The sequence below is a fragment of the Aedes albopictus genome, chromosome 2 (assembly GCF_035046485.1).
Source record: "Aedes albopictus strain Foshan chromosome 2, AalbF5, whole genome shotgun sequence".
Classification (NCBI taxonomy): Eukaryota; Metazoa; Arthropoda; class Insecta; order Diptera; family Culicidae; genus Aedes; species Aedes albopictus.
In genome coordinates, this window is record NC_085137.1 from 73683191 (window position 1) to 73708717 (window position 25527).

At 40.7% G+C, this 25527-nt stretch overlaps 2 protein-coding genes across 6 annotated transcripts in view; both read right to left on the reverse strand.

The window, feature by feature from the left end:
• Window positions 1-25527, reverse strand: part of LOC109427584 (serine-rich adhesin for platelets) — a 539771-nt gene that overhangs the window by 86027 nt on the left and 428217 nt on the right. The window lies entirely within an intron of this gene.
• On the reverse strand, window positions 12252-12963 carry LOC115265645 (uncharacterized). The gene is made up of 2 exons (XM_029871563.2): window positions 12840-12963; window positions 12252-12777 (listed from the first exon to the last, which is right to left on the reverse strand). Exons 1-2 carry the CDS (start codon window positions 12885-12887, stop codon window positions 12325-12327), a joined length of 501 nt encoding a protein of 166 aa, XP_029727423.1. The 5' UTR covers window positions 12888-12963; the 3' UTR covers window positions 12252-12324.

Sequence of the window (25527 nt, forward strand, 5' to 3'; positions counted from 1 at the left end):
CGTCATACTCACCAGAGCAAATCCGCTGCGAACAACTTTTTTCAAGCACAGTTCAGCGTGACGAAAATGGGCGATATACTGTATCCATCTTGAAAGATGGAGACGACTTCAAGGCATTGGGCGAGTCACGGGACATCGCCTATCGACGTCTCCAAGGCACGGAACGAAGACTGGCAAGGGATGCCAGACTACGGGAGCAGTATACATCGTTTATGGATGAGTATCAGGCACTTGGACACATGCAGCAAGTAGACGATTCACATGAAGCGGTAAAGCGTTGCTATTTACCACACCATCCAGTGGTCAAGGAGGCAAGCACCACCACGAAGGTTCGCGTTGTTTTCGACGCATCTTGCAAGACGTCTACAGGGATTTCACTGAATGATACGCTGCATGTTGGGCCCGTTATACAAGATGATCTGCGGTCGATCATTCTGCGTTGCAGAACTAGGCAGATTATGCTGGTGTCGGACATCGAGAAAATGTTCCGACAAATCAACATCACACCAGAAGACAGACCACTTCAGTCTATACTTTGGCGACAGCACCCTACCGAGAATGTAGCGACCTACGAACTTGGAACAGTAACCTACGGAACTAAATCTGCTCCTTTTCTGGCGACACGGACGTTGCATCAACTTGTGACGGATGAAGGACAACACTTCCCGCTGGCAGCGAAAGCTATTCTGGAAGACACGTACATGGATGACGTGATAACAGGTGCTGATACGACTGAAGAGGCGACAGATCTACGCAAGCAGCTAGTGGAGATGCTACAGCATGGAGGTTTTCGTCTTCGGAAGTGGGCTTCCAACGACAGTGCAACTTTGGAAGGACTTCCACAGCAGGAGCTCGCCATTCAAGATACAACAGGAATCGATTTGGACCCAGATTCCTCTGTGAAGACGCTGGGATTAACTTGGATACCATCAATGGACGAATTCCGGTATCAGTTCAACATTCCCCCTCTAGATTCCAGCGAACCAATCACCAAACGTAAGATTTTGGCATCTGTAGCAAGCCTGTTCGACCCCTCAGGTTTACTAGGACCTACGATCACCACGGCGAAGATTTTTCTACAAGAGCTGTTGGCATGGCGGAGCAAGGAAGGACAGAAACTCGATTGGGACGATCCAGTACCTGCAACGATGGGTGAGCGTTGGCGGAAATTCCATGAACTACTGCCAATGCTGAATGAAGCTCGCATCAACCGATGTGCAATCGTTTCGAAAGCAGTGTCCATACAGCTACATTGTTTTTCGGATGCTTCTCAAAGGGCTTATGGAGGATGTGTTTTTGTACGAAGCCAAGATGCGGAAGGCACAACAACTGTTTGCCTACTGGCGGCAAAATCAAAGGTGGCACCATTAAGGTGTCAAACAATACCCCGACTAGAACTTTGTGGAGCACTACTCACCGCACAGCTATTCGAAATCGTTAAAAAATCAGTCAAATTCGATATGCCTGCATACTTTTGGACAGACTCGACCTGCGTACTGCGTTGGCTACAAGGTTCTCCAGTTACATGGACTACGTTCGTGGCAAACAGGGTTGCCAAGATCCAAGTGCTAACAGAAGGTTTCCAGTGGTGTCACGTAGCAGGTGTCCATAATCGTGCAGACTTGATTTCTCGAGGGCTTTCGCCGACTTGATTCAAAACAGTTTCTGGTGGCACGGTCCAAACTGGCTTATGGAAGACGAAACAAAATGGCCGTTTACAGTATTGGAATCAGCGGAAGAAGACGATCAGCTTATGGAGAAGCGTACAACGGCTGTAGCAGCAACAACTACCAATTCATCGAGTTTTAGTGAATGGTACGTCAGCAGGTTTCCCAACTATAACAGTCTTGTCCGCTGCACAGCGGTGTGGAAACGGTTAATAAGGAGATTGCAAAACAAATCGAGCGAACAGTCGGAAGGGTTCCTTACTTCCTCGGAGCTACAAGAAGCAAAAAATACTGTCATCCGTCTAGTTCAGCATGAGTCATTCTCCGATGAGTTCATCTCTTTATCACATCGAAGCCCTGTATCCCGAAAATCACCATTGAAATGGTTTCACCCATACCTTTCGGAGGATCAACTTCTGCATGTTGGTGGAAGACTTCATCATTCCGACGAACTTGAGCGAATAAAGCACCCATTAGTCCTGCCGGCACACCATCCGTTAACACGTCTGGTTTTTGAGTATTTCCATCGCATTCTATTGCATGCTGGACCTCAATTGCTGCTTAGTACTATTCGCTTAAAGTTTTGGCCTTTGGGAGGAAGGAGTATAGCCCGTCATGTTGTTCATCGCTGTATGAAATGCTTCAGAGCGAAACCAAACCCTGTAAAGCAATTCATGGGAGAACTACCATCCTGTAGAGTTACTGTATCTCGACCATTTTCAAAGACTGGTGTGGACTACTTTGGGCCAGTTTTCGTCCGACCAGGACCACGACGTGTTGCTGTCAAAAACTACGTTGCTGTATTCATTTGTATGGCAACTAAGGCGATACATCTCGAACTCGTTTCGGATTTGTCTACCGACCGCTTCCTCCAGGCTCTGCGACGCTTCATAAGCAGAAGGGGGAGATGTACCGATATGTTCAGCGATAACGGGACGAATTTTGTCGGCGCTAAAAACAAGATAAAGGAACTTTTCACATTACTGAATGATCATCAGCACCAAGAAGCAGTGTCCAAATTCTGTTCAAATGAAGGCATCCAGTGGCATTTTAGTCCGCCTAGTGCTCCCCACTTCGGTGGACTATGGGAGGCGGCTGTAAGGTCAGCCAAGTACCATCTTCTGAAGGTCGTTGGAGAGGAAGCAATGCTCTCTGAAGATTTCCAAACACTTCTGGTTCAGGTTGAATCGTGTTTGAATTCCCGGCCAGTTACACCTCTCTCCGATGACCCTAATGACCTCGAGCCACTTACACCTGGGCATTTCCTGATAGGAGCATCTCTTCAAGATATTCCTGAGCCAGACTGGACTGATATACCAACAAACAGACTTAATCTCTTCCAACAGCAGCAAAAGAAACTCTAAGGATTTTGGAAACGATGGCGCAGGGAATATCTGTGCCAACTTCAAGGGCGTACGAAGCGGTTGGGGCCAAAGACAGCAATCAAGGTTGACCAGCTGGTTGTGATTTGTGACAAGAATTTGCCACCAATGCGATGGAAAATGGGAAGAATTGTTGAAACTCATCCAGGGCACGATGACGTCGTATGTGTCGTAACGTTAAGGACGAAAGACGGACTCCTCAAACGACCAGTCGAAGGAATCTGTCTGCTACCGATCCCGGAGAACATGGATACCATTGAACAAGCTGACACGCAACGTACAACCACGATAGAACCCTGAAACCAACATTTGTTCGAAGAGGCAGTATTATTTTCGTTTCAGAAATTGCAGTAATTTCAGGGTGGGTGAGAATGTTGGCAAGATATCTCCAGTAGACTACAACCCTGGCTTACCATCAACAACCGATTATCATCACATCGTAATCTGCAACGGCAGTAGGTGGATTGTTTACGTCTGGACTATTGTTTTGCTGAACTGCCGACCAACAGCAATCGCCTGGTCTGGTTCTATATAGGCTATTGATCGCAGGTAGTTCAAGACTTGATCTCTATCGCAAGGCTATGTAAATAAGTGTAGGTAGGGAGAGAGATACTCGCGAGCAAGTTTCTAATCATATGAGATTGGTAATTGAAGAGCATGGAGGGGCCAGGGAGAGCTAAAGTGATACTCGTTTTTGTATATATGGAACCATAGAGAAATGTAGAGTAGTTTAAGACAATTAGTGTCGAACGGGTCTTCGGGCGGTTATCACGGTTACCACAGAACGCTTCGCAATTGTTAATATACGTAATAGTTAAGTTGATGTCGTAGTTTTTCATTGTATTTATTGTGAATAAATGTTTAGTGTATCAATGTTGTATCGATAAAGCCAATGGATTTTTAATGAAGACGCCGAAATAGTGTTACGAAGAACAATAAATCCAGCTCCAACGGTTACGCTATAGCCATACTCGGTAGATCTACTGCAATTTGTCGGCGCTCGTCGGGGAAGAAAACAGCCGTTACCCAACAAAAGCACTCGGTGTTGGTGTGCTGAAACCCAAAAATCGAAGGTAATTCGGATCAGACCCAACAATTTCTTTGAAGAAACAAGCAAGAATTTTAGGTCGGATTTAGGCGGAGATCTGATCCGATTTTCTTCAATATGATTAAATCCATGACGAATTTTTCTTCCTGGCTTGAATATATAATTTAAGGCGAACTCTTAACAAATCCATAAGTTCCTTATGAAAATTTCAGTAGATATTAGTGGAGAAATTATTGAAAGATCCTGAAATAAGTTTTCCAAACAATGTTTGTTTAAATTGACTAAAAAATCGTCTGCCAAAGATTATTATGAAATTATACTTATAATTCTATTCAAAGTAAAACAGAAATTCCATCAGGAACTCATTATGGATTTCCGATGAAATTTCTTCAGAAATGTTTTAGTAGAATATCCGCTAAAAATACCACTATGGATTTTTTGCCTCTTGAAGTTTCACAAGGAGTTCTCAACAATTATTCTGCGCGTTCACCAGAAACTCCTCTCGAAGTCGCGTTAGGAATGTTTATGGTTAAGTTCCACAAAAATCAAACCTGGTAATCGGTCAGCAACTCTATAGATTTCATCAATGATTCCGCAAGAAATTCTAGTTGGAGGTTTTTCAATAACGGCCCAAAGATAGCGCTATAAATTTTATCTGAAATTTATCAAAAATGTCTCCTATAAAACCTTTTTTTAAATTTCTCAAAGGATTTTCTCATGAATTTCGACTCAATGGAATCTAATACTATGAACACTCTCGGATAAAGCGTTATTTACTTGACAAAACTTCTTTTACAATCGTCTTTGGACTAGATTTTCATATCTGGATCTCTGTTATGCTTAGTTTATAGTGGATGCCTTTTTTCTAGTTGCGCTTATTAAGCAAGATTAAGACGGATACACATTTCTTTTTGTTTTTTTGTCCCCCCCCCCTTCGGAAATTTTTGGCAGTATATTGCTTTTAGGGGGTGGGGTGGGAGGTGGATCAGTTAGAAAAATATTTATCAAAATATCGGTAGCCTTGTTCAAATAAAATACTTTACTTTTTTTTACCCCCCCCCCCCCCCCCCCCTCGGCCAGCCAAACAGTGGTGGGACAAAAAGTGAAATAAATATTTGTATCGGTCTAATTTCTTCAATAACAACTCTAATTTTTGGAAGAATTTTCCATATTTTCTAGATTTTTCAACAATGAAAAAAAAAATCCTCTGAAAAGAGGACCCCCACAACATTGTTCTGGTACCTCGTACTCCACAAAGTTCAGCGAAAAGTTCAACATGGAGACGCATGATACATCACTACTGTTTTAAGAAGAGTTAGTAAAAATCTTTAATCCATGTATCGTTTTCAAAAACCACGAGTAAATGGGAGGTCTCACTCGTAGAGGGATTACTGTACTTAGTACACGAGGGCACAGTTAGACCACAGCCGCCGCCACCGCCTTCATTGTCGGCTAGGACTCCTCATCATCTGTTTACCACTGGGCAAATTCAACCGACTGTTGTTATTGTCATCGATGGCAATCCGACCGACAGAGATGCGGGGTCAGCAGCTGAAGTGAGGTTCGGGAGGATCGTGTATCGGGCGGCGTTGTTGGGAGATCACAAATGTATGCCGTGCCGCGGCATACCAAGACTCGGGCATGCGTGGGATGGTTATGGTTTGCTTATTTTTGGGATCAAATTATGGACATGGAATGCCGTATGCAAACAAGGTGTTTGAAATTGTAGCCGAACGTGATAAATGCTAACTGTTGAATGAATATTTTGTACAAATTTTTCACGAAGATCTGTTCGGCTGATCTTGCTTGAATGGTTTGTAGTCGACCCTCAAGCCTCCATACTTCGTTTTTGACGCATTGATCAACGGTCCCAGCTTTTCCGCTTCGCGTTTCAGTCTCTGCAAAAATTCCAAATGTTCTAGAGAAAATGTCCATGTTCTCCGCAAGGCACACAAATTGACCGGATTTTGTGAAAATCGTACTCCGGCTGTTGAGCCCAGCTCGTCGCATTACACCTTCCAGAGAGACGTTGAAGATTAGGCATGAGAGTCCGTCACCTTGTCACAGTCCCCGGCGAGATTCGAAGGAGCTGGATAGTTTACCCGAAACTGTGTTTTGTTTTGCACACCGTCCATCGTTGCTTCAATCAGTCTAGTGAGCTTCCCAGTAAAGACATTATCGTCCATTATTTTCCATAGCTCTGTGTGGTCCGTTGTCGACCGGCCGTCGATGAAGCCAGCTTGATAACTCCCCACGAACTCATTCGGTTCAGGTGACAGATGACGAATATGATCTGTGCTAGCACTCTGTAGGCAGCATTCAAAATAGTGATCGCTCTGAAGTTCTCACATTCCAATTGGTCGCCTTTCTTGTGATTACCTCTTTCTTCGACTCCTCCAGTAGCTGTTCGGTTTCCCAGATCCTGACTACCAACCAGTGCAAACATTTGGCTAACTTTTCTGGGCCTGTATCGATGAGTTCGGCTGCGATAGCATCCTTTGAGCTGGCAAATGGCATCCTTAACTTCCCTCAGTGTGGCAGTTGGCTTATTTCCGTCCTCTGCCACATTGGCGTAGTCGTTCCCTCCGTTGTCATGGTCTCCCGTGCCTGCGAGCTCCACGCCATTCAGGTGCTCATTGAAATACTGCTTCCACCTTTCGATCACCTCACGTCCGTCCGTCAAGAGGCTCTCGTCTTTATCCCTGCAGATTTCGGCTTGCAGCACGAAGACTTTGTCGGATGCGAACAGCTTCTGGTAGAACTTCCGTGATTCTTGGGAATAGCACAGCAGTTCCATTTCTTCGCATTTCTTGGGGAATATTCCTAAATATATTACTGAAAGAATGGAAGCATGAATTTCTGAATGAAATTTTTAAAGCTGTTGGGGGTATTCTTGAAGGAATTCAGATAGATTTCTGAACAAATCCGTGGATGAATTTCTAATGAATTTCTTGGAGAAAATTGTGAGAGAATTCCTGGCAGTGTTGAAAATTTCATTTCGTCATGTCTAAATTCAATCGCCTACAGCTAATTTTAGAAGCTGAACCTGAGAATATGGTATATGAAAAACTTGTGCGGCTAGACCAGTTCTGCTAGAAAGTCACGGAAAAACCGATATTTTTCGAATATTTAAGGTAAATGTCACGGACCACCTTTGAAAAATGCTAAATGATATTCACCGTGAATATCATTTGGCATTTTTCAAAGGAAGCCCGTGACATTTACGTTAAATATTCAAAAAATAGCGGTTTTTTCGTGACTTTCTAGCAGAACTGGTCTAGCTGCACAAGTCTTTCATATACCATATTCTCAGGTTCAGCCTCCAAAATGAGCTGTAGGTGATTGAATTTAGATATGACGAAATGAATTTTTCAGCACTGTTCCTGGGTGACTTCTTGGAGAATTTCCTCTAAAATTATTTTGAAGACCAATACAAATAGCTAAAGAAATTTCTTTAGAATCCCTTGAAGTAATTTAAAAAGTCTTCTGGTATTTCTGAAGGCATCCCTGGAGAAATTCTTGCGTGCATCCCTGGATCGATTTCTGAAATATCTGAACGAATCCCTGAGGAATTTGAGAAAAAATCAATAGAGAAATTCATGTAGCGATCCCTGGAAAATTCTCGGAGCAATCCCTGAAACAATTCCTGGAAAAAATCCATGGAAGAATGTCTGGAGGAATACATGGAGGCATTCCTGAAGGAATTTTTCAAGGAAGTTTTGCAGTTATTCCTGGATTTTCCTGGAGGAATCTCTGAAGAAATTTCTGGATCAATTCTTGGAGCAGTAGCAGTCCCTGAAAGAATTCCTGGGAAATCTCTGATTGAATTCCAGAAAGAATTCGGAAGATATCCCCTGACTAATTCCTGGAAGAAGTCCAAATATTTTTTTTGGAGAATTCCTGAAGAAATCCTTGGAAGAATTCCTGGACAAATTATTAAAGGAAATTCTGGATAAATTCTTGGGGGAATCCCTGGAGGAATCCCTGAAACAATTCCTGGAAGAATCTCCATCGAAATTCCTGAACATATACCTGGAGAAAATTCTGGAGGAAATACTAAAGGAGTCCCTGGAGGAATTCCTGGTAAAATTTCTGGAGGAATTCCTGGACGAAATCCTGTGGGAATCCCTGTAGCAATTTTTGGAGGAATTCCTGAAGGTATTCCTAGAGTAATGCCCGGAGGAATTCCTGAAGAAAAGCCTGGAGGAATGCCTGGAGGATGTCCTAGAGGAGTCTTTAGAGAAATCTTTGGAGGGATCGATAAAAGAATCCCTGAAGGATTTTTCGGAGGAATCTCTGGAAGAGAAATTCTTGGATGAATTTCTGGAGGAATCCCTGAAAAAAAAACCTGGAAGAATTTCTGAAGACATCCATGGAGGTCATACTGGAGGAATCTTTGGAGGAAATACTGAAGAAATCATAGAAGGATTTCTTGGAAAAATCCTGAGGGCATTCTTGGAGGAACGCTTGGGGAGGAATGCCTGCAGGAATTCTTGGAGAAATGCATGGAGGAGTCCTGGATAAAATCCAGGAGGAATGCATAGAGAAATGCCTGGATGAATATCTGGAGGAAAACCTAGAGACATGCATGTAGAAATTCCTGGAGGAATCTCTGGAGAAATTCCTGGAGGAATCCCTGGAGCCATTCTGGTAGGAATTCTTGGAGAAATCTTTAGAGGAATTCCTGGAGGATTGGTTAGAGGAATTCATAGAGGTATCTTTGGAGGAATTCCTAGAGGAATCTGTAGACGAGTCCTTGCAAGAATCTCTGGAGGATTTTTTGGATTTTTGGAAAAATCCTGATGGGAATCATGGAGGAATTAGTCTGCAGGAATACCTGCAGAAATGCTTGGAGGAATTCCTGGAAGAGCCCCTAGAGGCATTCCTGGATGAAATCTTGGAGGAATGCCTGGAGTAATCCCTGGAAGAATACCTGTAGGAATTCCAGGAGGAATCTTTGAAGCAATTTCTAGAGAAATATCTGAAAGTATCACTGGAGGAAGCCCTGGAGGAATATGTAGAGTAATACCTGGATTTATTCCTGGACAAATTCCCCGCGAAATGCTTGAAGGAATGTCTGAAGGAATCTCCGGAGAAATTTCTAAACAAATTCCTGGCGGAATCCCCGGGGGAATTTCTTATGGAATCCCTGGAAAAATCCCAGCAGAAATCCCTGGAAAAATCTCAAGAGGAATCCCTAGGGAATCTTTTGACACTTTCTGTAAGAATTCCTGAAACAATCTTTGAAGGAATTTTTAAAATAATCCCTGGAGTAGTTCCGGAAAAAATCCCAGAAAAATTTCCCGAGTAAGTGCGTCCCTGAAGAAATTCTTAAGGGAAACGCTGGAGGAAGTCGTTGAGGAATACCTGAAGGATTTCCTGAAGAAACTCCAGGAGGAATCCCGGAAGCAATTCCACGAGAAATTTCTTAGGAAGTTCCAAAAGAGCTTTCTAAACTTATTTCTGGGAGTATTTTTAAAGGAATCCCTGGAATAAAATCTGAAGGAATTCATCCATCCTGCTGTAATTTCTGGACGAATGATTGAAGGAATCCTTGGATGGACTCCTAAAGAATTTTTTGTGCAAAATTATGGTGGAATTTATGGTTTAATTTTTGAATAATCTTTTTCCAGCACGAAATTCCTCCAGAAATACTTCGAATAATTCCAGAAATCTCCGAAAAAATATCTGAATGGATAGCTGCAGAAATACCTAAAACAATCAATGGTGAAAGTACTGAATGAATCCTCGGAAGAAGCACTGGAACAATCACTGGTGGAACGTCTAAAGATATCCCAGGACAATTTCCCGGAGGAATGCGTGGTGAAATTCTTAGAGAAATTCTTGAAGGAATCTCTGGAGGAATTTGCGGTGAAGCCAGAAAACTATGGGAAAATTCCTGGAGGAAATCTTTGGTACATCTTTGCAGAAGTATCTGTAAAAGATTCTAAAAGAACTTGGGAGGAATTCCTGAAGCATTTCTTGGAACAAGCCCTGAAACAACCACTCGGAAATCCGTGTGACACACATGGAGGAATTCATGGAGAAGAAATTCCTGGAGAAGCCCTTTAAGCAATTTGTGAAGGAACTCCTGAAAAAAAAAAATTCCAGGTTTTTTGCTCTTAGCATGACCTTTGTTTGAATTGACTACTAGTGAAAACTCATGAAATTGTGAGTTACTACACTTTATAGCAGCATATATGTAGCTCTAGATAGTTCTTCTCTTTCCCTACCGGAACCGGTTCCGGCATATCCGGAAAATTTGGCATGTTCTTTTTTGCATTTCATCAACAAAAATTACAACATTTAGAAACTAAACCAAGCTTGTTATTTGGTAAAATTATATGATATACATGAAATACATTCTTTTGGGTTTCGGGGAAAATAGTTTGATAATTATGAATAAAATCCTAAATTATTATTAGAATAATTTATTTCTTGAAAGATTTTTTCGGGAATTCTAAAAATTATTGATAATCTTATTATAATATTATAGTTATTATGTAATATAATAATATATAGTAATATTTGATAATCTTAAATGGGATCAAATTAAAAAAAATCAGGCGGCCAGGGGGGCTTACCATACCCATGCCATGGGGTGAGGGTTCGATTCCCGCTCCGAGTGATGACACTTTTCGCAAGAAATGTTTCTTCCTCGTATTCACTGGTGCTCGTGATATGGGTCGTGTCCGTTTTCTAGTGTTAAGTATCGTTCAGTCTGTACATCCTCTGGCTGAAGATGGTGTCCTTATCTTTAAAATGTTTTATTTCATTCTCGTAAAGGTCTGCTTTGCAGGTTTATGCCTTCTAGGTAATTTTTCGTAATAACAGTGTATCTAGGGTCTCGGACCATTTGGGCAGGGGGACCTATTTTGGCCACTTGTTGCTATAACTCAGGCAAATTTGAACCGATTGACTTGATTTTTGGGACACGATCAGATATCTACAATGTCTAGCCATGTTTTAAAAATTCAAGTGAATCGGTTCAGAATTGATTGAGTTATAGCAGTAAGTGCCCAAAAAGGTGCTAACACACCAATGGTCCCAGACTCTATCTCCTAAACATAACTCGTCTGTGAAAACGCTTCAAGAAAACGCTATTATTTTGCGTCCACATTATCACTGCATAGTCGGATAGTTAGTCGGTGCCATTAAAAAGGTACCAGCACAGTAGTGGCATGCAACAGAAGATGAAAGTAAACACATTCTCTACCAGTGCGTGATGAACGCCTCAGGAAATAGACAACAGCTGGTATAATCGTCTACGCAGAAAAAAAGTAACAGTGAAAGTGTTAACTATACCTTCAATGTCGCTTAATACCCTTCACAAGTCCCTACTGACTTGCCTCGGAAGTGAGCGCTCGGAAAACGGTTAACAATTTACAAAACATGATGCATTATTATATCAGCAAATGTAAATTAATTGCCACCACCATCCGCTCAATAATACTTCTCATTGTTCAATCGAGCTTATCTGCCTACAAGATCGCCTGAAATTGCATTACTGGTACTAAGGCACCTCTTGTTCACCATGAACAGAGCAGGAGGTGCAACATTACAGTAGCCAATACAGTAGGATTGAACACGGGTAATCACAGCAAGATTATTCGCTCTTTATCAAGCACACAATGAACATCAATGGCTTGGCACAGCTTTTGCAAGACTGCAGACACCGCAAAGACCATCTCATCGGTACCATGGATGGATGGTGGATACCGCGTCGCGTTACATCGGCGACGATTGTGCATCATCAGCCAGCCAGCGCAGCGGTGCAGAGTTCATTTAGGTGTCTGTAGGTAGGTAATCAGTTGCCCTTCAATCGATCGCTACTTGTTTATGGGTTCAGAGGCGGAAGATTACGTACATATGTGCCCGGTTTGCGGCAGATCAAAAGGCATTTTGCTCACACTTTGTGAAGCTCAGAGAAGTGATTGTCTGCGGTAGTCTATAGGCTATAGACTCTATAGCCATTCGATAAGCAGTTAAAGCCTGATTTATAGTTTTTTTTTTATAAAGACTGAATTGGAATAAAATAGATACAGGAGCGCTGCTATTTTATATTGTAAAACAGTAAGTAAGAAACCAAAGAAAAAATAGTAAAAATATAGTTTTAAACAAAGTTTCAGAAGTAAATAGTGAACAAAACCAAGATAAGGTTTGCACAGATGTTTCCGCTAATATAAAGAATTTATTCGACACAAACAACCCAATGCCCAGAAAACTTCTAAGCGTGTACAATCAACATGTCCAAGTAACGTTTCAGTAAACTGTGACCAGTTGAAATCTGTTGACTAATGGAAAGCACTTTCTCCCTAACATCGTCCCGGGTAACAACTCCTCCTTCGACAACCGGCAGCACCGATTCCAATTCCTCCCCCATGCTGGAGCACGTGTTGTTAATGATCCTGGCTGCGGCGGTCATCGTTCGGTATTTCGCAATTTGAGGCAGTTGTAACAATTCGTCAGTAGAACTGGTTATGTCTCGAAGGATTTGAATGGATCGGTATATCACTTTCGTACTGGCTTGAGCATTCTGGAAGTGTCCTTGCGCCAAGGCTTCCGCGAAAGTTTGATTAAAATTGTTGAAATCCAGCAACACTTGGCCAACCAATTTTTGAAGATCGTAAATTTTTCCCAACAGTTCCGGATCTGGTTCTAGGCGATCGGCTGATGTAAACTGCAATCAATGGGAAATTAGGCATCTGATTTTGTTTTGTGAGCAATCGTTTTGAAAATTACCTCGATCACGGCTAGGGCAGCCAACAGCCACACTATGGGCGCTCTCATCGTGGACTGATTGCAGAATTTTGCCAGATTTTGAAACTACTGTATCAATCGAATTGTTGTAATGTTTGTACAACTGCAAAAAAAAAAAACATGAACTAAACCTCGAGAGAGATTGTTTTCTCAGGTGCCAAATATGGAAGTAAATGTGAAGCCCATAGACTAGAAGCGGTAAACGGGTTGATATTTGGCAAGACCATGCTGAAAGCGCCAGGGTTGGATCCTGATCGGTAAATTGAAAGATTTACTCTTCTTCTCTTTGAGCAATCCGAATGCCAAACATATGAGAAGAGTTAATTTAATAATTACAGGTATCAGGTATCAGAAGGCCGGCTCCAGAGGCACGTTATCCTCCATTTGGGACATTTGTGCCATCGCCATACATATAAGCCTATTTCATCATTTACCTGAGGGAGAATGGGACAAGGGATGGAATGGGATTAGGAAAGGAAAAGGTGATGAAATAGGCAGGGGTACCCTAGAAGAGGGAATGAACGCATAAGCGCAATGGGAGCTCATAGCCCATACCATAATGGGTTTATTCAGTGCCCTGAAAAGGACACTGTAAAACGCATAAGCGTAAAGAGAGCCTATAGCTCAATGGAGGTAGCTTGTGACGTCATGCGACTTTCAATATGACATTGAAAGGCACGTCATCCAAAGCATCCTCAATATTCAAGAAATTACCGCAACACCTACGTTTGAGCGAGTACTTTCTTGAAAACATATACAACTTTTGTAAAAGAGGCACTGTGGACATCCCAAATTGGGAGGCATGTGAGTTCACATGAGTAGGCATGTCAGCCAGACGAACATCACGGATGTGATAAACGACAATGCGTTTCAAGTATTTCAGAAAGAACGAGGTAACCAGATAAATCTGAAACTCATTCCATCTTTATTCAACGCACGCACCCTTTCGGGATAAAACTACAGAGTAATTTTACGCCATGAAAATACCCCATAGAAAACTACAAGAGTTCAAAACATGTTTGAAATACTCAAATCCCTCTGCAAAAAAATAGGACAAACCCCCATTTGCTCCTGGAGATTTGAATTAAGCAGAGCTTTTTAGGGCCCACTAAGTCGATTATATAGCTATAATTCTCAAGCGGAAGCTAGAGATTCGTAACTATACAAAAGAATGGTTTATCCGAAGATATTTTGAACTTGAACAGATCAGAGTTCCATTCAGGAATACCTCTTGCAGTCCGCACAGACCGCAGAGGACAAGCTTCTTTCAAAGCAATAGTTATGGTATACCACGACAGAGGGCGTTGTAGGTACAAAACCACAATGAAACTCTCTTGGAGTAGCAATGGAAATGAGTTATCCACAAAATGTGGTCGCAACCAATTAGTACAGGTTTCATAGTTCGTTGAGCAGGGACGCCTGAATACGCAAACTCTGCGAAGGAACACTCAAAAGTGCAAAGAAGGTCAAATGGAGACTCCTCATCTGACACATGCCAATCAGTCAACTAATGACAAATTCTGCTCATGCAGAGATTGGTTAGGTGCAATTCTATGTTAAGTTATCCATGAACTGTACTACCTAAGTAAACCATCAAACTGAAGCATCTCAAATTAATGTTTGAGTTACTTCGGATGATGTAATCATCGTAGCAATACTGCCAAATATCAACGAAAAAATGCTGAATACAAGAGCTTGCTTGAAGGCATCCATAAGGAAAGGTTGAAACATACTGTTAACGTTATTCTAAGATATAGCATGCTCGAGGCACGACACTTCATTTATAATGAAAGAAGCAAAACTGGGTTCACAAGGTAATCTATACAGAAGTTACCCTACGAAAATGAACTTTTTGAAGTAGAGCCACTTGGGCCACGCACGCTTTTTACGGTGAAAATTGATCTGAGGTTTCCTAGCCGTAGCCACCACCCAAACTAGACTGGATTACACTCTTCACAATCACAGCACCAAAAGGAAACGACAAACCAAATCGGTGTCAATTGATAAAACGCCAATGGCGAAAACGCATTAAGCGTAACCGTATAGGTAGTAATGTAAGCTAATTTACAACATTTGAATAATCCCGCTCTTATTTAGCCTCAAATTTGAGACTTAAGAAGGGCAACTGATTATCTCGGAGAAACACAAGGTTCACTGCACTATTGCTCCGGTTAGCGCAGTAAGGGCGTAATACTGTGGAGGACGCCCTAATTCTCCACAGGCTCCGTTTGTGGTTAGGTTTTTATTAGACCCCCCTAACCATTCATTCCTTGGCACGGTAAGCATAAAGCCGCATAACACCATGAATTAGGGGTCACCTGTTTAGTGGACTCTTACCACTGGATCAGGCGATCCGTAGTGTTATTCTTAGCCAATTGAGACAACCGCTACCTACACTACACAGCTATCTAGGCTGATCGGGAAAATAAGTTAAGTATCAATCGAATTGTTGTAATGTTTGTAAAACTGCAAAAAAAAAACATGAACTAAACCTCGAGAGAGATTGTTTTCTCAGGTGCCAAATATGGAAGTAAATGTGAAGCCCATAGACTAGAAGCGGCAAACGGATTGATATTTGGCAAGACCATGCTGAAAGCGCCAGGGTTGGATCCTGATCGGTAAATTGAAAGATTTACTCTTCTTCTCTTTGAGCAATCCGAATGCCAAACAGATGAGAAGAGTTAATTTGATAATTACAGCTTTTCCGGTAATTATTAAGAAAAATCATTAAGAATGTTTCCAAATTATGCCCACATGTGGGCCGCTGCGCAGAGAGGTCCATCAGAAACAGTAGTCGAGTCAATTACGAGACACTGAAGACGACCTAATAGTTGAGTTCGGAATACGTATCTGTCAAAGGATGCAAATTCTTAGTGGAATTAAATGGAACAGTACTTAACCCGATTTTCTTTCTACTTATTAGAATCTTTCCGATACAGAAGTGCTCAGCAATGATAGCTTCAAATCCGTATTTTCTTCAAAACGCATGCATAGTACATTCTCAAAATTCTGAATTAATTTTTCTGTTTTCAATATATTTGCAAGTTCATTCACATTCACGCAGAATAGACAATACAAATTGTAGAACGTCTGGAAAAATCTCTGAAGGCCTTATCGGAGCCATTTTTAGTTGAAGGTAAGGCGATTATATTGAAGGGGCAAAAACATGGCCGCCCAAGACTCTATTTTCAATAGAAAAAATGTTTTCAAGTAACAATTTTTCAATACTTTAAATATATTTTATTCGATAGTAAATTTTCAAAATTTTCAATAGTTTTTTTCTGTTGAAAATGCTTTGACATCCATGTGCACAACAGAACATGTGCTCGATGAACAAATTGAGATTTGAAATTATGAAAAGAAATCCACGTACTCCGGTGAGACTCGAACTCACGACGCCCAATTCGCTAGACGGGCGCTTCTATTCCTTCATGCTACGGAGTCACTCGACTATCTCGACTATATCGAAATCAAAATCAAGAAATTGACATTTTTTTTCAGTTTCAGTTTCAGGCCGTTACAAATGTTTATTTCACTTTTTGTCCCACCACTCTTTGGCTGGTCGAGGGGGGGTGGAATGAAAATAATAAAGCATTTAATCAGAAAAATATTAAATACTCATCGGATTTGTTAAAGAATTTTTGGTAAAACCCGATATTTTGATAAATATTTTTTTATCTGCCCCCTCAAAATGCAAAATCCAGCCAAAAGTTTTTGAAGAGGGGGGGGGGGAGACAAAAAGTCAAAATTAAATTTGTATCAGCCTTATTTTTAAGGCCCTCACACCCGCTGGCAGGTCTCGGACATTAAAAAAAATAACAGATTTTTTTCGCAGAATTCATGCGGGAATTAAAATAGACTTCATAATTTATGAAATATACCTCAATGTAATCGGGAAATTGATCAGAAATTTCTTAAGGAATTCCTTCAGCTCCTAATTCAGGAGCTTCATTAAAAATCACCCCCTCGAAGAGGTGAGAATGGGTCAATTTTTTATACACTTGTAGTTTTAAGGAAAATTAACAAACTCCAAATATTTTTTTCATTATTTTGTGCATGCATTAACAAAGATCACATTCCAGTGATCAAAGGATTTTTTCATGCAAATAAGCAAAAGCTATTGGACAATGAATGTACAAGTATGCATTTTTGACCCATTCTCACCCCCAACGACGATATTATCAAACTGCAACATATGAAACATGAATTGCTCCATAAAAAATTGAAAATTCTGGGTGCAATAAATAGGCTGCCGCTCTATATATGCAAGCATATCTCATGTATTAGTTAGAATGCAAAACAAAAACAAATGTATTGTAGGTAAACATACACAATAACACACCAAGCACGGAGTTATCAATGTATCATTTGACAATTTTTCATGGATCGTTTTATGAGTTTAACGACGCAAACATTGGGCTGCCGTTTTGGAAATATTTTAGAAACCCTGAAGATGGTTAAATACTTATAACCGAAACGTCGGATGCAGGAGCAGGTTTTTGCGTTAGATTGATGAAATTTGTGTTATTTACAAGTTGAGACATGATACCCACCTAAAACTCCCTGAAACTCGCTGAAAATGCTCTGAAATAATCCTGAAATGCCACTGAAAATCCACTGAAACTCCTTCGGACCCCATGTAATACCCCAGACAGACATGTGATACGAGTGTGATTCCTGTACAACGGTACGCAGTGTCAAGAAAATTTTAACAAGACTGACTTGAACTGAGAGAATTTTTAGTATGGCACTCATTTCAAGCGCAATTGTACAGTGATTCTTGTACATGAGTACATGAGTGTCATAAGTATAACGCAACTGCGACCCTCCGAAATCCCTGAAAACACTCTTGTAAAGCCTCTGGAACCCCCTGAAAATCCTCTAAAACATTCTGAAATGCCGTCGAAAACCTTATGAAACACCTTCGGAACCCATGTAACCTGAGACCATCTGAAACTTCCGTAAACGCCTGCGTAACGCCTTTGATACCCGTAAAAAAATCCTCTGAAGCTCTGGGAAATGTTTTCTAAATCCCCTTCTAAATCGCACTTGAGATCCTTCGAAACCCCCGAAACGCTCCTGTACCGCCTCCTGAACCACCTGAAAATACTCTGATGCATTCTGAAATGTCTTCGAAACCACCCCCCCCCCCTGGAGATATCCTAAAGCCCCGCAAAAGGTTTTGTAACGCCTATGATACTCGCTGAAAATCCTCTGAAGCATTCTGAAATGCCATCGAAAACCCCATAACACTACCGCAGACCTCATGTAATGCACCTGAGATTCACCGAAGCCCCCGAAAACACTTCTGTAAAGCCTCCGAAACCCTCTGAAAAACCTCAGAAACTTTCTGAAATGCCACCTAAAACCCACGGGAACCCTTTCGAACCGACGGTAACGCACCTGAGACCCTCCAAAACCCCCGGAAACGCTCTGGTAACGCCTCTGACATCCGCTCGAAATCTTCTAAAACATTTTAGTGTCATTTAAACCTCCCGGACCCCATGTAACGCACCTGAGACCATCGGAAACCCCCGAAAACGCCTGTGTAACGCCTCTGAAAACCGTCAAAAATCCTCTGGAGCTTCCCAAAATGCCATCTAAATTTCACCCTTTGAAATCGCGCCTGAGACCCTCCTGAACCCCCGAAAACGCTTCTGTAAGGCCTCCGGAAACACCGGAAAATACTCTGATACTTTCTGAAATACCACCGAAAACCCCTTCGAACTCCCGAAAACGCTTCTGTAACGCCACAGAAAACAGACATCCAGACTAGAATAAATTTTATTCATAAAGTTGTGTAAGGATTTGGATCCTTACTTGAGTTGGAATGCAAACTAATACACGTTGAAAACACTAGCGCCGCCAAACATCATATTTCCACAGTTAGTGGTGAATTGAAACATTTCAAGTGGTGAATTACATCGAAAAAGTAATTAAATATGTCGCTTCTTGATATCATGACTATAAGTCATAATACCATGACGATAACGATGATTGATTGATTGATTTGTCTTTATTAGAGAGACTTTCAGCCCTTGGCTGGTTCGTCTCACGATAACGATAAATATCATACATATTTTTAACAATTCTCATAGGTCCATGACGCTGAGTCGTAGAACTATGCCACTGAGTCATAAAACCTTGAAACAGCGGCATAAAGGAATGCAACAAAGCAAACGGGTGTGAGGTTTAAGATATTTACACAAACCTGTAAAGCCATTTGTTTTTTTTTTATACTCAATCAAAGAACCGAAAAACGGGGTATCATGGATCAGCGGGGTAAAATTGATCGGCTTGTCCGACCTCATAAAATGTTCAAAAAAGCATTTTACATTGAATCACACTCTTAAAAAATTAGGAATTTACACGTGACGTAAACCATCAACGTACGTAAACATTCCTTGACTGAATGGCAAATTTGACTCAATTTTACATCCATCATGTAAGTTCGAGTTGGTTGCACAAGATGCCAATAAACCTAACTGACGAGATAGGTAGTTTTACATTTATCGTTTGTCTCACAACTCGGTGAAACAGCCGAGAGGTTTAGTACGTGCCTCTCAATCATCGGACCAGTGTTCGAATCCAGTTCAATATTTTACTTGCATATGTTTTATCTCTCGTTTCGGCTCTAGCGATTGCTAGCTCGACTTTATTTGTGATATAAGACGTAAATTTGTGTCAAACGGGCCGCTCTTTTTATGTGCATCCAAGTGAACTTAAATATACATGATTTTTTCTAAGAGTGCAGTTTCTGCTATCGAATGGTATATCGTAATCTCCTATCATTTAGCTATTTAATGACATGTAATTCATGAAAATTGAATTTCATAAACATTGAAATAAATCGATTTTTCCATAACTATATTTCGTAACGCAATGAGATACGTTGTCACACATTCATGCTTGGCGTGAATACTAGATGCAATATAGGTTCGAAGTCACTGTATTACTTATATATGATACCCTAGAGTTGGATTTAAGAAGCGACATTTTTATGAAAATGCTCTTTTTTACTGAAATACACGATTTATTAAGAGTAGGCTATCAATTACCTAAGCCATTGCCTACCTTTAGGCGTAATTCGCGGTTTGGTGGATTTTAATCCTAAAATCACTCAAAAAGTACATAACTTGTAAGAATTTGGAAGACATATTCGAAATCAGCTACCCCGAATTTAGTAAATGAGAGTATTTTCAAAACTAACGAACATTGATCACTGGCATGATCAATGTTACCCGAAATCAACAAAATAAAAAATTAGATTGAAAAGCCTATTTAAACATGTTTTAAAGTTTTACAATACTTTTTCGAGTAGCTTAACACATGCTCAGAGGGCCAGTGCTTGTTTTAAAAATATAAAAGCAAACGTTACATGCTTTAAAAAGAGAATTAAATATGAAAGATCAATATACTTAAAATAAAAAAAAAAATCAATTATAACTCTAAACTAATCAGTTTATCAGAACAAACTGTGGAGTGAGCACCCCTTTGAGAATTTTCTGAAGCAAAAGAGAAAGGCTTTTGTTTTGCACCCTCCCTGGAAAGATATTACAGGATATAGATAACAGTAAACTATGACGGGACCTAATTCAAATCACTAATTTGAGGATCAAAATTTATTTCGCATGATTCAACATACTTCCAAAAGGTAATTGGAACTAGAAGCGGTTACGGTACTTAAAAGTTTTAATTTAACATTTGTAGCATGCTTCCCATTTGATTGAAAGCGGTTTCCATATTACAAGTGCAAAATTTCATAAGTAAGGCTTATGATTTCATCAATTTTCATGTTGCTGTAGAGTACATACGGCATGATTTAATGCCCCAAATTAATAATTACCTTATCATTTAAAGGAGCTACGAGCACCGGGTTTGGTCAGTCTTAGGAAAATATTTGATATAAAAAAAACCAATAAAACTAATAAAACTACCAATTTGCCAAATGAAAGGTTTCAATCTATATTTTGTTGTAAAAATGCAAAAATCAAGCTAATACTTGATATTTGTATTAAAAGTGACACTGGCCATTTAGAAGCATTGCCGCAGTTTTCTTTTGGGAGTTGCCAAATTAGAAGCACCCTGTCCACAATGGACATATGGGAGCAAAATTTTAAAAGAAAATATATTTTTCTTCGAGTTTTTCATCAAAATGTATGATTTTTACAGCTGCAATCATCATCATGTTACGGGGATTTTCGGCTTCCAGTCTTCGTGTAATCGTAAACGGATTTATGCTCTACACCTGACGTTTCGGCTACATGTATTGAGCCGAAACGTCAGGTGTAGAGCATAAATCCGTTTATGATTACGCGAAGACTGGAAGCCGAAAATCCCCGTAACATAACCACAATCACAGTCAATCCCCACAATCATCATCTTATATTAGGATCTACTAGTAAAAAATAAATTTATGCCGATTTAGATTGCCACAGACCGAATGTCGCACTATGTCCAAAACTGAATCTACTACCCTATAAAAAACGTAACGTCGAAGCTATGTTGCGGCAAAACTCGTCATGCCGAATTTTTATGGTGTATTTCTATAACATAAAAACATACATTTATCGCCCAATTATGACGAATTTTACCAGTTTCGGGTTCCGGATTTCAATCGTGCGAAACTCCCTTTTTAAACTTCTTTGCAATCCTGAAATCTATAGGAGATAGATAAAATGATCGGGACAGGCAAAATTTTCACTTTTCAAAAAATGGTCAACTAGCTGTAACTTTTCGAAAAAATGCATCAAATATTCTCACATTTTTATTGTAAGTTCACTCTTAGAAAAAATCATGTATATTTAAGTTCACTTGGATGCACATAAAAAGAGCGGCCCGTTTGACACAAATTTACGTCTTATATCACAAATAAAGTCGAGCTAGCAATCGCTAGAGCCGAAACGAGAGATAAAACATATGCAAGTAAAATATTGAACTGGATTCGAACACTGGTCCGATGATTGAGAGGCACGTACTAAACCTCTCGGCTGTTTCACCGAGTTGTGAGACAAACGATAAATGTAAAACTACCTATCTCGTCAGTTAGGTTTATTGGCATCTTGTGCAACCAACTCGAACTTACATGATGGATGTAAAATTGAGTCAAATTTGCCATTCAGTCAAGGAATGTTTACGTACGTTGATGGTTTACGTCACGTGTAAATTCCTAATTTTTTAAGAGTGTTGATCAACTAGTTTTGTATCAATGATCCAAGTTTAGGAAAGATGGGGCTGTTCTACATGAAGTTGGCAAAATTCTAGAAAAAGTCATAACTATCCGATAGCAAACTGTTATATCTTCGGATTCAATGATTCGAATCCAATGAAATTTCAGGGTTCAGAGTGGTTACAGGAGGTTTCAGGGGGATTTCAAGGAACATCAGGAGTTGAAGGGGGTGGTAGAGTCTAATGAAATCCCCCTAACTGCAACCATACAAAAACCCCTACAAAATACCTCTGAAGCCTCATGACTGCTCATGAAACGGCCTTGAAATCCCCTGATAAGCTTTTTAAATGACCCGTGAAACCTCTTGAAAGCACCATGGAGTCTCTGATTGTTAAGAGTTTAATCTTGCCTAGTTTGGGTAGTGGCTACGGTTAGGATAGCTCAGATCAATCTTCAGCACAAAAGAACAGCAACGATCAATCTTTGTAGACTTATGCAAAATGGTACAGCCCAAGTGGCGTTAGTCCAAGAACCTTACTTTCGTAAGGGGAATTTGTATCTAGGAAACCTTGTGAATCCGGTGTATACTACTTTCAGTAAAAAGGAAATGGCAAACTCGCCTGTCATGCCTCGAACATGTGCGCTTGTCAACAACGCACTCATCTCTGAACTAACCACTAGAGATGTATGTGCTATCATAATTGATGTATCTGTTGGAAACTTCAACAGGAAATACGTCTATTGTTCGTTTTTTTTTACCGCATGACGAACCATCCCCTATGGATGCTTTCAATTACGTCATCGCATACTGTACTTCAAAAGGCCTTCCGCTAAATGTAGGAAGTGATGCTAATGCTCATCATATCATCTTGGGCAGCTCAGACATTAACTTGAGAGGCTCCAGTTTGATGGAACACTTAAGTAGTACAGATCTTGCATTACTTAACATAGGCAACCACCCAACCTTCATGGTATCTGCTAGAGAGGAAGTGATAGACATAACGCTTTGCTCTAGCAGAATTATTCACGAGTGTATTTGCAGCCAAATTTCATTGATACTCACCATCCATTGACACTCCAAGTGATTTAGATGATGCCGTTGATACTACAACGGCCTAAATCATGGGAGCTTTTGAAGCAGCCTGGCCTCTGCGGTCTGTGAAGACCACAAGAGGAACCCCTTGGTGGAACTCTGATCTGGCGAACCTCAGTAAGGAATGTAGAAATAGTTGGAACAGACGACGCTCGGCTGAATCGGAGGCATTCAGGTCGGCTTGCAAGGCCTACAGGAAAGCTCTTCGGTCTGCTGAGCAATCCGGCTGGAGAAATCTTTGAACAAATATTTCCAGATTTAGTGAAGCCAGTCGGTTGAACAAAATCTTTACAAAATCTAAGGATTTTCAAGTGAACGAACTTTGTTTGCCAAATGGTGATTTCACTCCCTCTGATGTGGAAGTTTTGGAATGTTTATTCAGTACACACTTCCCTGGATGTGTGGATATTACATCTTCGGATGAACATGATGTTTTTTCTTGTAGTTCTTGTAGAATCATTCTTTAGCTTCGGCTCGGAGTATCATAACTTTTGAATCGACTGAATGAGCACTAAATAGCTTTGCTCCTTTCAAATCTCCTGGGGCAGATGGGATTTATCCTATTTTGCTTCAGAAGGGATTTGATTATTTCAACCATTTTTTAAAAAACTATTTGTTTGCAGTTTTTCTACAGGGTATATTCCCAAATCCTGGCGGGATATTACTGTAAAGTTTATTCCGAAAATGGGTCGTGCGTCGTATGAAGAAGCAAAGAGTTTCAGACCTATCAGTTTGACCACAGTCTGGAGCGTTCTCTTCAACTCCCACGGCAGCGCTCGAAGTTCTCTTTGACATTGCCCCACTACACATTCATCTCAAACAAGAAGCACTTTCTTGCACTTATCGCCTATGGGGACTCGGTTTACTAGAGGAAACTCCTGTGGACCGCAGTTCAACACACACCTCGATGTTTCCACTTTTGGTGAATTGGGACAAAGTTGTCCTTGCTCCAAGCGATCTTACAATTGCTTGTAATTTCCCATATAGGACATTTTCCCCGCAATACCCTTCCCGGGAAGAATGTAAATCTGGATATCTGGAAAGAAGTATTTCAGACGGCTATTTTAGACTGCTGGCACCCTTCTCGAAGGTCGAGCAGGTGCTGGTGTTTATTCTCGTGAGCTGAGGCTGCATCAATCCTACTCACTTTGTAGACACTGCACCGTTTTTCAGGCCGAAATCTTTTCTCTTATGTGCGGAGTGCAATCAGCACTTCAGCAGCACGTAATGGGCATAGTAATATACTTCTGTTCAGATAGCCAGGCTGCTATTAAAGCACTTGCTTTGGCCAACTCCAGGTCAAAGATAGTTATCGTTTGTCGAACTCAAATCGAGGAGCTGAATTCAGCAAACGCTGTTCACCTTGTATGGGTACCTGGTCATTAGGGTGGCCCACACTTGTATGAAAAACAAAAATTTCGAAAAATGCCAAGTCTTACCTCCTAAATCAGTTGCTTTGAACTCCCAGAAGCTACGTTCAAAATTTGAGCAAAATCGGTTGAGCCTAAGGGGGCGCTCAAAACGCTTGAAGTTTGTATGGGAAAACTTGGCCAAATGTATGCAGAAATTTTAAGTTTCCGTGATCCGACGGCTGTGAAAAAAGTAGTACCCTAGGCAAAGTAAGGCAAAGTATTGAGATTTCATTATTGATATTATTCCTTTACATGTATTGGAAAAATAACAATTAAGTTTATCCTCACTTTACCTAGGGTATAACTTTTTTCACAGGCGTTGGATCACTTTGCGGTCTTCGACAAAGTTGTTTGGCATATAGTCACCTACAATAATACCAAAGGGTTTGATTATTGAACGCTTACAGCGCCACCTGGCGGAAAAAATCGAAAACTTAAAGTTTCTGCATACATTCGGCCAAGTTTTCCCATACAAACTTCAAGCGTTTTGAGCGCCCCCTTAGGCTCAACCGATTTTGCTCAAATTTTGAACGTAGCTTCTGGGAGTTCAAAGCAACTGATTTAGGAGGTAAGACTTGGCATTTTTCGAAATTTTTGTTATGTATTATATAAGTGTGGGCCACTTTACTGGTCATTCTTCCATCGACGGAAATGAATTGGCTGATGACTTAGCTCGCACTGGAGCATCACATGACTTCATTGGCCCTGAGCCACTATTCCGGTATCGAAATGTTGGGTGAAGCTACAGATTGACAACTGGGCTGCCACTCAGCATAAACAATACTGGAATAGTTTGGAGTCATGTCGTCAAACAAAATTGTACTGAGCAATGGCTAGGGATGGCGAAGTATCTAACAAATTTGTTAAAGCAGAATTGCATCAGCATGGCAAATATTCAGCAAGTTGATTCATTTGTATGTGATAGCTGTGAAGCCGATTATGGAACTTCGTATTATTTGATATGTAACTGTCCAGTTTTCGCGCAACTGCGTTCCC

Bases quoted from the DNA above. Each gene is read 5' to 3' on its own strand.
- LOC115265645 (XM_029871563.2), bottom strand. From the start codon at position 12,887: ATGAGAGCGCCCATAGTGTGGCTGTTGGCTGCCCTAGCCGTGATCGAG. The intron at 12,778-12,839 runs GTAATTTTCAAA...CATTGATTGCAG, and splicing joins CTGCCCTAGCCGTGATCGAG to TTTACATCAGCCGATCGCCT.